The sequence below is a fragment of the Muntiacus reevesi genome, chromosome 7, assembly GCF_963930625.1.
Source record: "Muntiacus reevesi chromosome 7, mMunRee1.1, whole genome shotgun sequence".
NCBI classification, from domain to species: Eukaryota; Metazoa; Chordata; class Mammalia; order Artiodactyla; family Cervidae; genus Muntiacus; species Muntiacus reevesi.
The window spans coordinates 59,324,684-59,340,349 of NC_089255.1; the positions used below are offsets into that span (position 1 = coordinate 59,324,684).

Genomic DNA, 15,666 nt, shown 5'->3' on the forward strand with positions numbered 1-15,666 from the left:
TTATCTTCCTTCTACTAACTTTGTCCCTTCTTTTTTCTTCTTTTTCTAGTTCCTTTAGGTGTAAAGTTAGATTGTTTAACATTGTTTCCTAAGGTAGGCCTGTATTGCTATGAACTTCTCTTTTAAAACTGCTTTTGCTATATCCAGTATATTTTGGTATGTTTTATTGATTTTTTCATTTATCTTTAGGCTTATTTTTTATTCCTTTGATTCATTGGTTATTTAGTAACATGATGTTAAGTCTCCACATATTCATGCTTTTTCCAGTTTCCTTTTTTGATTTTTAATTTCATACCATTGTGATTGGAAAAGATACTTGATATTGTTTCGATTTTTTTTTTTTTTAATTTAATTATTTTTTTTTATTTTTCAGGGGGTTTTGTCATACATTGATGTGAATCAGCCATAGAGTTACACGAATTCCCCATCCCGGTCCCCCCTCCCACCTCCCTCTCCACCCGATTCCTCTGGATCTTCCCAGCCCAACAGGCCCGAGCACTTGACTCATGCCTCCCACGGTTTCGATTTTTTAAAAGTGCATTGAGACTTGTGGCCTAACATGTGCTATATCCTGGAGAATGTTGTATGTGCACTTGAGGAAAATGTGTATTCTCCTGTTTTAGAGCAAAATAGTCTCTACATATCTTTTAAGTTCATCTAGGCTACTGTATTGTTTAATGCCAGTGTTTCTCTATTTATTTTCTGTCTAGATGAGCTACCCATTGATGTAAATGGGGCATTAAATCCCCCTACTATTATTGTATTATGATATAAGTGTAGCTGCTTCAGCTTTCTTTTGCTTTCTATTTGCATGAAATATTGATCCATTCCTTCACTTTAGCCTTTATATATCCTTACATCTGAAGTGAGACTCTTTAACATTTCTTGTTTATTCTGTTTATTTTTTGTTTAAATTCCCTCCGTGTTCATCCATTCTTATTGATGAACATCTTTATGACCATTATTATTGTTGATTTCTCCTTGTAGTTCTGATCATACTGTTTTATATATCTTGGTGCTCCTATATTGGGTGAATAAATTTTAGCAAATGTTATTTATATCTTCTTGTTGGGTTGATCCCTTTATCATTTTCTAATGTCCATCTTTGTCTTTTATTACAGTCTTTGTTTTAACGTCTTTTTTATTTGATATAAGTGTAGCTGCTTCAGCTTTCTTTTGCTTTCTATGTGCATGAAATATTGATCCATTCCTTCACTTTAGCCTTTATATATCCTTACATCTGAAGTGAGTCTCTTTAACATTTCTTGTTTTTCCTGTTTATTTTTTGTTTAAGTTCCCTCTGTGTTCATCCATTCTTATTGATGAACATTTTTATGACCATTAGTTTGAATTCTTTATCAGGTAAGTTACTGACCTCCATTTCATTAAGGTTTTTTCTGGGGTTTGTCTGGTTCTTTTATTTGGAACATAGTTCTGTTTCTTCATTTTGCTTAACCCTCTATGTGTTTAATTCTATGTATTACGTGAAATAGGAGAGCTACCTCTCCCAGTCTTGAAGGGGTGGTCACAGGAAGACTAGGGTGTTTAGGGTGCTGTGTCCTGGGGGTTGTAGGTTGCCAAGAATGGTCTCTTCAGTTGTTTCATTCGTGTGGGGCCCAGAAACACAAGCCTTCTCGTCCCCAAGGCCAGGTGTTCAAGGGATGTCCCCTACTTGGACTGTTTACACCTGCTGGGTTTGGTGTGTCAGGACAACCAGGGAATGCAGACGTGGGACAGATGGCTGCAGCACGGCAGAGGGAGAGTGCAAAAATGCTGCCTGTAAGGGCCGGCCCTTGTAGAAGTCGGGTGCCCAAATGGCTCCCGCGAGCACCTCTGATCCTAGGAGAGTTCTGACAGATTCTGCCCTTCTGACGGATGCTTTAAGGTCAGCAAGTGCATCTCCTTCACATAAGGTCTAGGCATGTATCATGCCATTGTTTTTGCACTGGGTTCCCGACTTGAGCGAGTCTCTGAATGGGTCCTATAAGAATGGAATCTCCGTTTGCTACAGCACTTTGTGTCTCTTGGATGTAAACCAAACCTTTTTGGTTTCCAAAACCAGATGTTTTGGAGGCTCATCTCTCTGGTTCAGGTCCCAAGAGTTGGGGCATCTGATGTGGGTTCAAACCCCTTGCACCTCAGGGAGAAGCTTTGTTTTTGTGCTATTATTCCTAATTGTGAGATGCCATGTGCAAGGTGAAGGTTTTGACAAGACTGTTATCTACCTCTGCTACTCACCTTGATATGTCTGCTTTGCTGTGGGCGACTCTTCTGCTAGTTCTCAGGTCATTTTCAGGGACAGTTGTTCCATAAGTGGCTATAGATGTGGTATGTGCATGGGAGGAGGTGAATTCAGGATTTCCTATAATACCATCTTGAAGTGCTTTCAGACTTTTTCTTCTTGGACACTAATATTAACCTAAAAATTTTATAATCTTACAACTTAAATCACTAGTCCCCCCAAAAATGCCATATGAGTTTTAAATGAGTTATTATTTTCCTCCATAAGCTTTTAAAAACCATAGAAAATTAATGTTATTAGGAATTGTTCTGTGGTTTCTCTTTATTTTCATAATGGATTTTTGTCATACATGTAAATTTGTTTATCAAGACCTTTGTGGTACTAGGTGGTGTAATATATCCTACAGAATTATTTATATGGTTTGTTTTCCTAGTAGAAAACCTCCCAGTTTTTAACTGTAATATTACATAGTTAGTTAGTATATATATCTCAGAACAATACCAGTGTTTATGTATGAGATATGTATATTTGCCTTCTAAAACTTGCATTCATTTTAAACAAAATGAGTGGGAGATGTCTCAAGTTTCAAATATAATTGGTAGATCATCAAAATCATGCTGTAGATGCTTTGAAAATGCCACTTAGTATAAAGAATATGCTTCTTTGTTGTTGCTGTTCTAACAGAATCCATGTTACTAGAAAGAAATTAACTTTTTGTTAATAATTAATCAAAAAGTGAAATTTTAAGCGTCCTTTTTCATCCTAATGTGATAACTTGTTGTGTATTTACATGTATTACATTTTAGAAATTGGTTGGATATTTTGTATTGACATGTACTCCATTAAAATTTTTCCCACTTGAAATAATGAAAAATAGTCTTCCACTTAGCATTTTTGCATAGAATGTGTAATTTCCCGGAAGAGCTTACTAATAGAATGGCATTCCTTTATGAATTAGACTCCTTAATTTAATAGGGATGGTGATATTCAACCAGTAGGATGTAGCCCTGGATTTAGGACAAAATGTTAATCTTAAAGAGTGTTTCAGTTGAGTTCAGTTCAGTTCAGTCGCTTAGTTGTGTCCGACTCTTTGCAACCCCATGGACTGCAACACGCCAGACTTCCCTGTCCATCACCACCTCCTGGAATTTACTCAAACTCATGTCCATTGAATTGATGATGCCATCCAACCATCTCATCCTCTGTCATCCCCTTCTCTTCCTGCCGTCAGTCTTTCCCAGCATCAGGGTCTTTTCTAATGAGTCAGTTCTTTGCATCAGGTGGCCAAAGTATTGGAGCTTCAGCATCAGTCCTTCCAATGATGTTCAGGACTGATTTCCTTTAGGATGGACTGGTTGGATCTCCTTGTTGTCCAAGGGACTCTCAAGAGTCTTCTCTAATACCACAGTTTGAAAGCATCAGTTCCTCAGTGTGGTAGTCCCAATCAAAGCACATTGAGTTAAAGATAAAAGGAAGACTTGAAAGCTGTGAACTGTTTTTAAGTGAAAATTTCAGGAGGCACCGTGAGTCTCAAACCTCTCCCTGCAATAGCATTTTGTATACTTCTCATGGATTCTAGTATTATATTTAGTTGGATATTCATAAGTGCTATGGAAAGAATTGAAGAAACAATGAAACATGGGTTTTTAGAGCACAAGTAAACAGAAGGCTGTGAATCTCTCCAGCTTATATTGCCTCCTTTCTCTGTGTCTCCTTCTCTCTTCCTTGTTGCCTCACCCTTTCGGTATATTTCTTTTTCTCTTGTCTAAACTTGATATGTAATTGAAATGCATAAATTTCTGTGCCTCATATTAATGATAATTTCTTGTCTCAGTGTTTAAAATATGACAGTTTCTGTAGGGGATATGCTGTGTTTCTCTGACCATATTTGTGTTCTGTCATCTTTCTAAGTGGACTTTTAGATTACTTCTCCTTTTAGTCTACTAAAATGGTGACCGAAATATTCCATTTTAATGATGGTGTTAAGCTATAATATTTAAGCTATATCTCCAGTTACTTCATCTCCCAGAAAATTGGTCTGAAGTCTGTCTCTCTTGTTGTGAAAAAACTGCCAATAAACATGCATTTTGTGGGGATTCCCCCCGCCCCCAGGTGATATGCTTCGTTATATTCAGGAGAGTAAGGAAAGAGCTGCAGAAATGGTAAAAGCAGAGGTATTGCGAGAACGTCAAGAAACCGCCCGAAAGATGCGCAAATATTATTTGATTTGCCTCCAGCAGATTTTGCAGGATGATGGGAAGGAGGAAGGGTAAGTTCTGTCTAAACAATGTGTCCTGAGAGTACCAGGACAGCATTTTGTCATTTTGTAAGCATTTTCCTTAGCCACAGAATTAACTGTATCTACACGATGAGTAGAGCGTTAAGAGAGGCTTAATGTCTGTGCTACTCTTAATGGTGGCAGAGCATATAGGAAAATAGAAATCCTGGGGCTAAGGAAACTCATTTTCTTCCTCTGCACTCTATTAATTTTATTTTCTGGAATTCCCCACAGGGCTGAGAAGAAGATCATCAATGCTGCTAGCAAGCTTGCTATGATGGCAAAATTGTTGGAAACACCTATTTCTAATAGATCCCAGAGCAAAACTATACAGTCAGGTATGTGAAAATGAGTTACTTGAAAGATTTTTCTCTCTCTTTCTTTTAGATATTTAATATTTTTAGTAGGAGAATAGGGAATGTAAGGAGTGAGAGCTAATTTATCAAATTATATGCATATTTTACTTAAACTGGAAAAACAGTATAGAGTTTCCAGTTCAAGTAGGCAGACTGAGCTTGCCCATCGGCTTCATTTTGCTGCTTCTGTCCCTAGAAAGGATAGAAAGGATTTTAAGTGTCAATATAGAAAGAGAGAAAGAAGAAATTATAACTCAGCTTTTAAAAGTTATAATTGCTAAATCAGAGGCTGTGAGAAATCCCTGAAAGAAGACAGGCGTTTTAAGATTGAAGATGGAAACCTCAGTTCAGAGCTCCAAGAAGATGACAGTTACAAGTGGGAGCAATAGGGAAACTGTTCTACACAGGATGGTGGTGGTATATTCCAGAAGTAGGAAGCCTAGGGGATACCAATGGGGTAATTGGTATTCCAGAGCAACCAAAACCAGGTGGGGGCACTGTCTTTATTTCTGCCTGCTTCCCTTTCTGAACTCCAGTATTAAGCTGGGTGAGAGCAACAGAAACAGTCTGGGGACAGGGCAGTACTCTAGTTGGCTGCCCACACCAAGGAGAAACCGAGAGCTCACATGCCCAGAATATCAGCAGTTAGGTCTTTCTACTCTGCTGCTCATTCATTTTCACTCCACTTGCAACTGCTTTAAACAACCAGCAGATACTGTGCTCAAGACATCTAAAAGATATGCATTCAAAGCAGCACCATGAAAAAAGAAACCAAACTTAGAGCAAGACATAGCAAAAAAAGAAAAAAAAAATCCTCAAAACAGAGCTTAACACCTATAGAAATAGAATTAATAGAACAAACAACAGGATGTGAGAATGTTAGAAAAATACAGTATCCTCAGAAACATGAAAGAGGATATTGTAGAGGAAACTAACAATATTCTAAAATTTATATTATTTTCAAGGAGAAGATACAGATACTTATAACTCTGGAGCTTGCTGGAAAGATACAAGTTTAAGTATGTGTATAAAAATTTAAGGCTAACACGTGGGGAAACTAAGACTATGCACCAAACTGCTGAGCATGTACTCTTGAGCCTGTGAGCTGCAACTCCTGAGCCCACGTGCCAAAACTATGAAGCCCATGCACTCTAGAGTCTGTGCTTCACAACTGCTGAAGCTTGTGTGTCCTAAGCCTGTACTTTGCAATAAGAGAAGCTACTTCAGTGAGAAGTTCTCACACCCCAACTAGAGTGTAACCCCCACTCACTGCAGCTACAGAAAGCTTGTGCATAGCGCTGAAGACCCAGCATAGCCAAAAATAAATTTAAAAAGAAAAAGAATTAAGGCTAACTAATAGAGAATTATTACATGGACATCACCAGATGGTCAACACCGAAATCAGATTGATTATGTTCTTTGCAGCCAAAGATGGAGAAGCTCTATACAGTCAGCAAAAACAAGACCGGGAGCTGACTGTGGCTCAGATCATGAACTCGTTATTGCCAAATTCAGACTTAAATTGAAGAAGGTAGGGAAAACCAATAGACCATTCAGCTATGATCTAAATCAAATTCCTTATGACTATACAGTGGAAGTGACAAATAGATTTAAGGGACTAGATATGATAGACAGGGTGCCTGATGAACTATGGACGGAGGTTCGTGACATTGTACAGGAGACAGGGATCAAGACCATCCCCATGGAAAAGAAATGCAAAAAGGCAAAATGGTTGTCTGAGGAGGCCTTACAAATAGCTGTGAAAAGAAGAGAAACCAAAAGCAAAGGAGAAAAGGAAAGATATTCCCATTTGAATGCAGAGTTCCAAAGAATAGCAAGGAGAGATAAGAAAGTCTTCCTTAGGGATCAGTGCAAAGAAATAGAGGAAAACAACAGAATGAGAAAGACTAGAGATCTCATCAAGAAGATTAGAGATACCAAGGGAACATTTCATGCAAAGATGGGCACGATAAAGGACAGAAATGGTATGGACCTAATAGAAGCAGAAGATATTAAGTGGTGGCAAGAATACACAGAAGAACTGTACAAAAAAAATCTTCATGACCCAGATAATCACGATGGTGTGATCACTCACCTAGAGCCAGACATCCTGGAATGTGAAGTCTAGTGGGCCTTAGGAAGCATCACTATGAACAAAGCTAGTAGATGTGATGGAATTCCAGTTGAGCTATTTCAAATCCTAAAAGATGATGCTGTGAAAGTGCTGCACTCAATATGCCAGCAAATTTGGAAAAGTCAGCAGTGGCCACAGGACTGGAAAAAGGTCAGTTTTCATTCCAATCCCAAAGAAAGGCAATGCCAAAGAATGCTCAAACTACTGCACAATTGCACACTCATCTCACACGCCAGTAAAGTAATGCTCAAAATTCTCCAAACCAGGCTTGAGCAATATGTTAACCATGAACTTCTAGATATTCAAGCTGGTTTTAGAAAAGACAGAGGAACCAGAGATCAAATTGCCAACATCCACTGGATGATTGAAAAAGCAAGAGAGTTCCAGAAAAACATCCATTTCTGCTTTATTGACTATGCCAAAGCCTTTGACTCTGTGGCTGACAATAAACTGGAAATTTCTGACAGAGATGGGAATACCAGACCACCTGACCTGCCTCTTGAGAAACCTATATGCAGATCAGGAAGCAACAGTTAGAACTGGACATGGACAAACAGACTGGTTCCAAATAGGAAAAGGAGTACGTTAAGGCTGTATATTGTCACCCTGCTTATTTAACTTATATGCAGAGTACATCATGAGAAACGCTGGACTGGAAGAAGCACAAGCTGGAATCAAGATGTTGGGAGAAATATCAATAACCTCAGATATGCAGATGATACCACCCTTACGGCAGAAAGTGAAGAGGAACTAAAAAGCCTCTTGATGAAAGTGAAAGAGGAGAGTGAAAATGTTGGCTTAAAGCTCAACGTTCAGAAAACTAAGATCATGGCATCTGGTCCCATCATTTCATGGCAAATAGATGGGGAGACAGTGGAAACAGTGTCAGATTTTATTTTTTTGGGCTCTGAAATCACTGCAGATGGTGATTGCAGCCATGAAATTAAAAGACGCTTACTCCTTGGAAGGAAAGATATGACCAACCTAGATAGCATATTAAAAAGCAGAGACGTTACTTTGCCAAAAAGGTCTGTCTAGTCAAGGCTATGGTTTTTCCAGTGGTCCTGTATGGATGTGAGAGTTGGACTGTGAAGAAAGCTGAGCGCCAAAAATTTGATGCTTTTGAACTGTGGTGTTGGAGAAGACTCTTGAGAGTACCTTGGACAGCAAGGAGATCCAACCAGTCCATCCTATAAGAGAGCAGTCCTGAGTGTTCATTGGAAGGACTGATGCTGAAACTGAAACTCCAATACTTATGTGAAGAGTTGACTCATTGGAGAAGACCCTGATGCTGGGAGGTATTGGGGGCAGGAGGAGAAGGGGACAACAGGGGATGAGATGGCTGGATGGCATCACCGACTTGATGGACATGGGTTTGAGTAAACTCCCGGAGTTGGTGATGGACAGTGAGGCCTGGAGTGCTGCGATTCATGGGGTCGCAAAGAGTCAGACATAACTGAACGACTGAACTGAACTGAATAGAGAATTAGAATATATAACTTTCAAAGTAGTAAGGGTAAAACTTGGAAGAAAACGTTTTCAATCTAATACTCTATAAAGGAAAAATACATCTGGAAAGCATAGGTAAATTGAAAATAATAGTAGATTGAAACAGCTGTCACACTAAACATGAATTGCTTAAACCCAGTAACAAAAGAGCATAATTTTCAGTTTTAAAAATTCTAGACATATGTTATTTCAGATAAGACCATCATCAACAATTCAAAATACAGGGCTAGACAGTGATATACCAAGCAATGTAGATTGATATTAGATAAATTATAGAGTTAAATACAGTATTAGGTAAATGTGAGTTAGCATTAAACTGACCAAAGTGAAAGTTCATAATGATAAAAGGTACAGCTTCCCAAGAAGCTACAAATGAGAAGCTTTCCCAAAGTTCAGTTGAATTTCGGGAAAGCAAGAAGCAAAGATTGTTCAGGAATTCCTGAGTTGAATGTTGGTAAACATTCTTTAAATAGAAGCACAAAGATTATTTGTGTAAATTTTGGAATGGTGATGTGAACCTTGGCTATAAAGGGGCAATGGCATATACATGAAAAGTTTTCTGGATTTGGTCTAATGTTCCCAGCAGTTGCAAATCCTTTATATGGATTTTAGGGGCCATAGTACCCAACTCTGACATATGATGCCTCTGATTGTATGCATTGTGGAGTTCTGCCTCTGATCAGATTTAGTGCCTTAGCTAATTAAATCAGAAACTATTTTAGCTTTGAAAGAATGTGTTGTGTGTGTGTCTTGAATTGGGGTGGGGGGTCTTTCCAGCAGATTTTCTTCATCAGAAACTCCATACTTGACATCAGAGCAAGTTGGAAATGTTGCAGTTGGCTGTTGAAATGCTGCACCACCTATTGCATAAAATAATAGATCAGCAGGATAATAATAATAGATTTCAATTGCAAAATTACTCAGCTTATCATATATATATATATATGAGATTTTAAAATGTTCAGTATTGATGTATTTTCTTTGAGAATGATAAAATATGTATGCGTTGCTTGGAAATATATAAAAACATGTTTTTTTCCCCTCCTCTTTCAGTGTTAATTTTCTGCTAATTCTGTTTTCCCCTAATTTTGTGTTCCCTTGTACATAGGAGTATTGCCTCTGACTTCAGAGAGGCTGACTGGAGTTGAAAAATTAAAAAGAAACGATGTGAATCAGAATATACCATGTCACACGGAAAGCAAATCAAACAGTCTAAAAACTATCCCCAGAAGTATGTGCGACCAAGTGTCTAAGAGGAGGGCTGCCTGTAACCTACGAAGGCAATTAGGGGATGAAGAGCATGGGGACGGGAAGCCCAAGTGTTCCAGAGAGTCGCACCTGGACTTTCAGTTCAGGGATAACGGTCACAGACATGTAGACATTTTGCCAAGGAGTGCTTCTCCTGAGTTTGTGCCTTGCGGAGATGAAAGAAGCTTTGGTTTACACAAGAAGCAAGACCTCGTTGGTGATCCTGACTCTGAATCACTCCAGCACTCAAACGCACACCCATTCCTTGGAACCTTCGGAAGTAAACCTTCATCTCGGTATACCCCTGATCTTTCTGAGTCTGAATCCACACACATTACTTTTCGAAGTCCTAATGAAAGACTTGGTTTAAAAGTATATAAATGTAATCCACTAATGGAAAGTGAAAACGCTGCATCTGAGAAAAGTCCAGGTTTGGGTGTTAAGGAAATTCCCGTAAAGGATGGAGGGGACCTGAGTGACTCTTCAGGCTGGCGTTCCAACACTGCCAGTCTACCCTGTAGCAGACATGAGGTGTCATTTTTGCATGGTGGGCCGCAAGACACTCTGGATTCGCTCGTTGAATCTGTGAATTTCCAACAGTTTTCAGCAGCCAGCTGTCTTTCAGACTCAGAGAAAAACATGACTCGTCAGCCTACGAAATGTCAGAGTGGTCATGCTCCAGACCTGTCAGAAGAAATCACATATTCCCAGCCAGGGAAGAGCAGCATGACTCTTGGATATCCACCTCATCATAAAGCTGGTACATTAAAGTCAGAATTCAAAGAACTGAGCAGTACAGTACCACCTACAATCTGTCCGCTGCCTTCGAGAAAATTAATTGCTCCTCTGTCTAGCCAGCAAGATAGTGGCTTTGATAGCCCATTTGTCAATCTAGACTAATTGTTGTACAATATCTAAGAAGAATCATTACTATATTGACAAGAAAACTGAAGGGAAGACTTGAAACTGAAATATTTATGGACCCTACATATTTTCAGATGTTTTAGTAACATCTGACTATCATATAAGTAAAGTATTCTCATAAAATTACTTGAGATGTTAATGTTGCCTTCATCTTCCAAAGACTTTGGTGGTGTGTGTGTAATCTGCTTTTGGTGTGGTGCTTGTATTTGGTTGCTAAACCATCTATTTTTATACTTATAAATTAGCTCCCTATGCAGTTTTAAATTATTTAAATAAACTTGCATATGGTCTGTAGAATTGTTATGAATTGTTTTTTAATTCACAGTGTAGAAATGTTATGTTGGCATATTTGAAATTCATCCAGAAAAATATATCAATTTTGGTTTGTTATGTATGATCAGCCAGATTTAATTTTTGAAGTTAGCCATGTTTAATGAGTCTGTATATTTGCTCTGCATATAGTTTACCTGGAAATATCTGCTCAAAATTTTGATCCTGCTTTCAGTTACTGGAAATGAAGTATTACAAGCATTGCCACAAACTATGTACCTGTATCCTCACTTCATTATTTCAAAATTAGCTTGAATTTTTTTTTTTTAGTTGGCAGTTGTGTTATTTCAGATCTCCTGTGACGTGCAGAGACTTTGTCTCTCTTATGGTTTCACAGTCTTTCCTTCATCTGAAGCATTCCTTTTTAAAAATGGAAATAATCTTTGTCACACAGCCCCAAATTTTAAACTATTAGATTTTTATGTTCATTTATAGTGCAGAATTGGCTAACTTATTGATGCTGTGGTTGACAGTTACATTCTAAACCACGCAGAAATGAATGACCACTAAAATATGGTTGCATTTTGTTTTTAATTCCTAGACATGGGTATTAAAGTATTAGGTGTTTGCAGGTATTTCCTGAAAATGCCATAGCTTTCACTTATCTGTCAACCCAAATGTATTATGGACTGTATTTGTGGGTTTATCCTGTATATTTGGCTTCCCAGGTGGCTCAGTGGTAAAGAATTTGCCTGCCCAACGATCCCTGGTTCGGGAAGACTTCCTGGAGGAGGAAATGGCAGCCCACTCCAGTATTCTTACCTGGGAAATCCCATGGACAGAGGAGCCTGGGGGGCTACAGCCCTTGAGGTTGCAGAGACAGACATGACTGATGATGGATGCTAACAAACTGGTTTGTCCACCAGGCTAACTTTTATGATGGTTGGATGGGTGGCACCGTGCATCCTTCTCCTGCTGATAACCATCTCTAAAAGCAAGAACCTAGAAGTGAATCTTTTAGGAGTTGGAAAGTCTGTCAACTGGTGACCAGATATAGATAAACCTAAATATTAGCACTGATTTCAGTGCTTGAGTTAACATGAGGTTGGAGAAAGGAACACGCTGCCGTCTCTTCAAAATCTTATTTGTATTTCTGAAGATACAGTGCCTTTTCTCCAACAATTAGGGTGTCATTTCTCACTCGAGGAAAACTAAACCAGTTAAATTTATCTTCCACATGGATCTTGTTGGTTTTTAATTATTTTGAGTCCTGGATTATTACCAAACTGAGAATCAAGCCCATTGCTTTCCTAATTTTTCATCTTTGTATGTTTGTTTTAAATCCTATTTTAACCCTTAGCATCAAGGCTAAAAGTAGAAATCTTCTTGCTCCTTTTGTGGTATCCTTAATCTATTTTTGGTATCCATAATTTCAAGAGGATTAGGTTACTTTATTTCATACACCTTACGCATAACCACCAAGAAAGGTATAGACTGGTTAGTGTATACATGAAGGGACCACACAGCCAAACTACCACAGTTTAAATCTGTCTGAAGGGTGAGGTCAGAACAAAGAGAAGAGAGGAGCCCCATAAATGTTATTGTCACATAGATCTCACTTCATCATGGTTTTAATCTTTTTATATGTTTCTGCATTTCATTGGTTAACGTCACTTTAGGGACTTTCATGTGCATGCTCACAGGGGATACTGATCTCTGGTTTTCTTGTCATACCTGTCTTGCTTTGATGAAAACGTAATACTGGTCCTGTAGAATGAGTTGAGAAATTCCCCTGCCTCTATTCTATGAAAGAATTTGTGTAGGATTGCTGTAATTTATTCGTTGTTGGATAGAATTTGCTGGATAAAGCCATCTAGCTTGGGCTTTGTGTGTGTGTGGTAGGAAGGGAGGGCAGGTTTTTAAGTAATGATTCTCTTTTTCTTATTATAGAGCTTTAGATTTTCTGTTTCTTCCTTAGTCTTTGGTGAAATAAGGGACATTAATTACCAACCCTTCAGAAATTAGATTGATTATAAGAGAATATGACAAGCAACTTTATATGAACAAATTGGACAACTTAGGCAAAATGAAACCTTTCTTTTCTAATATAGGTACTTAAACTTCTCAATTTCCCTCTAAGTACTGTATAAGGCATACTTATACATTTTAACATGTTGTGTTTTTGTTTTCATTTAGTTCAAAATACTTTGTAGTTGCCCCTGTGATTTCTTTTTGGACCTATGTATTATTTAGAAATGTATCACTTACATTTGAGATTTATCTTTTGGGCCTAGCATATGACCTAGCCTGGAGAATGTTTCACATGCATCTGAAAAGAATACATATTCTCCTCTCATTTGATAGAGTGTTAAACATATGTTAGGTCAAATTGGTTGATAATATTGTTCAGATCTGCTATAGCCTTGCTGATTTTTGGTCTACTTGTTCTGTTGGTTATTAATACTGGGACATTCTCAACTATAATTGTTAATTTGTCTATTTCTCCTTTTGATTCTCTGATACTTGCTTCTATCAGTGAGACAAGTATGCCAACAACAAACTCTCTCCAGTTTTTATTTTGTACTTTATTTCAAATTCATTTTAGAAGGATAGCATTTGATGGATTTAGGATTCTCTGTTGGCATTTCCCCACCCCTGCCTCAGGCACTTTGATTATGTCATTACACTGCCTTAATGGTCACCATATGTTTGCTGAAAAGTTAGCTGTGAATCTTGTTGTTCACGTATTCTGAACTGGCTTTAGTTACATATATCTTTTTTTTTTCTTTTTTCTTTTTTTCCTTTATTTTTATTAGTTGGAGACTCATTACTTCACAACATTGCAGTGGGTTTTGTCATACATTGACATGAATCAGCCATGGAGTTACATGTATTCCCCATCCCGATCCCCCCTCCCACCACCCTCTCCACCCGATTCCTCTGGGTCTTCCCAGTGCATCAGGCCTGAGCACTTGTCTCATGCATCCCAACAGATAGTGATCTGTTTCACTATAGATAATATACATGCTGTTCTCTCGAAACATCCCACCCTCGCCTTCTCCCACAGAGTCCAAAAGTCTGTTCTGTACATCTGTGTCTCTTTCTGTTTTGCATATAGGGTTATCATTACCATATTTCTAAATTCCATATATATGTGTTAGTATGTTGTAATGTTCTTTATCTTTCTGGCTTACTTCACTCTATAATGGGCTCCAGTTTCATCCATCTCATTAGAACTGATTCAAATGAATTCTTTTTAACGGCTGAGTAATATTCCATGGTGTATATGTACCACAGCTTCCTTATCCATTCATCTGCTGATGGGCATCTAGGTTGCTTCCATGTCCTGGCTATTATAAACAGTGCTGCGATGAACATTGGGGTGCACGTGTCTCTTTCAGATCTGGTTTCCTCAGTGTGTATGCCCAGGAGTGGGATTGCTGGCTCATATGGCAGTTCTATTTCCAGTTTTTTAAGGAATCTCCACACTGTTCTCCATAGTGGCTATACTAGTTTGCATTCCCACCAACAATGTAAGAGGGTTCCCTTTCCTCCACACCCTCTCCAGCGTTTATTGCTTGTAGACTTTTGGATACCAGCCATCCTGACTGGTGTGTAATGGTCCCTCATTGAGGTTTTGATTTTCATTTCTCTGATCATGAGTGATGTTGAGCATCTTTTCATGTGTTTGTTAGCCATCTCTATGTCTTCTTTGGAGAAATGTCTGTTTAGATCTTTGGCCCATTTTTTGATTGGGTCATTTATTTTTCTGGAATTGAGCTGCAGGAGTTGCTTGTATATTTTTGAGATTAATTCTTTATCAGTTGCTTCATTTTCTATTATTTTCTCCATTCTGAAGGCTCTTTTTTCACCTTACTTATAGTTTCCTTTCTTTTGCAAAAGCTTTTAAGTTTCATTAGGTCCCATTTGTTTATTTTTGCTTTTATTTCCAATATTCTGGACGGTGGGTCATAGAGGATCTTGCTGTGATTTATGTCGGAGAGTGTTTTGCCTATGTTCTCCTCTAGGAGTTTTATAGTTTCTGTTCTTACATTTAGATCTTTAATCCATTTTGAGTTTATTTTTGTGTATGGTGTTAGAAAGTGTTCTAGTTTCATTCTTTTACAAGTGGTTGACCAGTTTTCCCAACACCACTTGTTAAAGAGATTGTCTTTACTCCATTGTATATCCTTGCCTCCTTTGTCAAAGATAAGGTGTCCATAGGTGTGTGGGTTTATCTCTGGACTTTCTATTTTGTTCCGTTGATGTATATTTCTGTCTTTGTGCCAGTACCATAGTGTCTTGATGACTGTAAAAGCTTCTAAGTTTGATTAGGTCTCATTTGTTTCTTTTTGTTTTTATTTCTTTTGCCTTGGAAAACTGACCTAACAAAATATTGCTATGATTTATGTCAAAGTGTTTTGCCTGTGTTCTCTTCTAGGAGTTTTGTGGTACTATACCTTAATGTAGGTCTTTAAACCATTTTGAATTTATTTTTGTATTTGGTGTGAGGGAGCATGTTCATTTCAGTAATGGACATGTAGCAGTCCATGTTTTCCCAACACCACTTGAAGAGACTGTCTTTTCTCCATTATTTATTTTTGCCTCTTTTGTCATAGAGTAATTGACCTTAGTTACATGGGTTTATATATGGGCTCTCTATTCTGTTCATTGACCTGTATGTCTGTTCTTGTGCCAGTATGAC

At 38.1% G+C, this 15,666-nt stretch overlaps 1 protein-coding gene across 8 annotated transcripts in view; it reads left to right on the forward strand.

Annotated features, from left to right (window-relative positions):
* The window catches only part of CEP152 (centrosomal protein 152), a 98,356-nt gene extending 87,364 nt beyond the window's left edge, over positions 1-10,992 (forward strand). For 3 of the 8 annotated variants that reach the window (XM_065941273.1, XM_065941278.1, XM_065941279.1), the window contains 3 exons: positions 4,355-4,511; positions 4,755-4,858; positions 9,628-10,991. In XM_065941273.1, coding sequence (XP_065797345.1) covers positions 4,355-4,511; positions 4,755-4,858; positions 9,628-10,667 — 1,301 coding nt within the window. In that variant the 3' untranslated portion in view covers positions 10,668-10,991. Of the gene's footprint in view, positions 1-4,354; positions 4,512-4,754; positions 4,859-9,627 lie in introns of all 8 variants that reach the window. The other 5 variants (XM_065941275.1, XM_065941277.1, XM_065941274.1 and 2 more) reach the window with 3 other exon arrangements.
* The last annotated feature ends 4,674 nt before the right edge of the window (positions 10,993-15,666 follow it).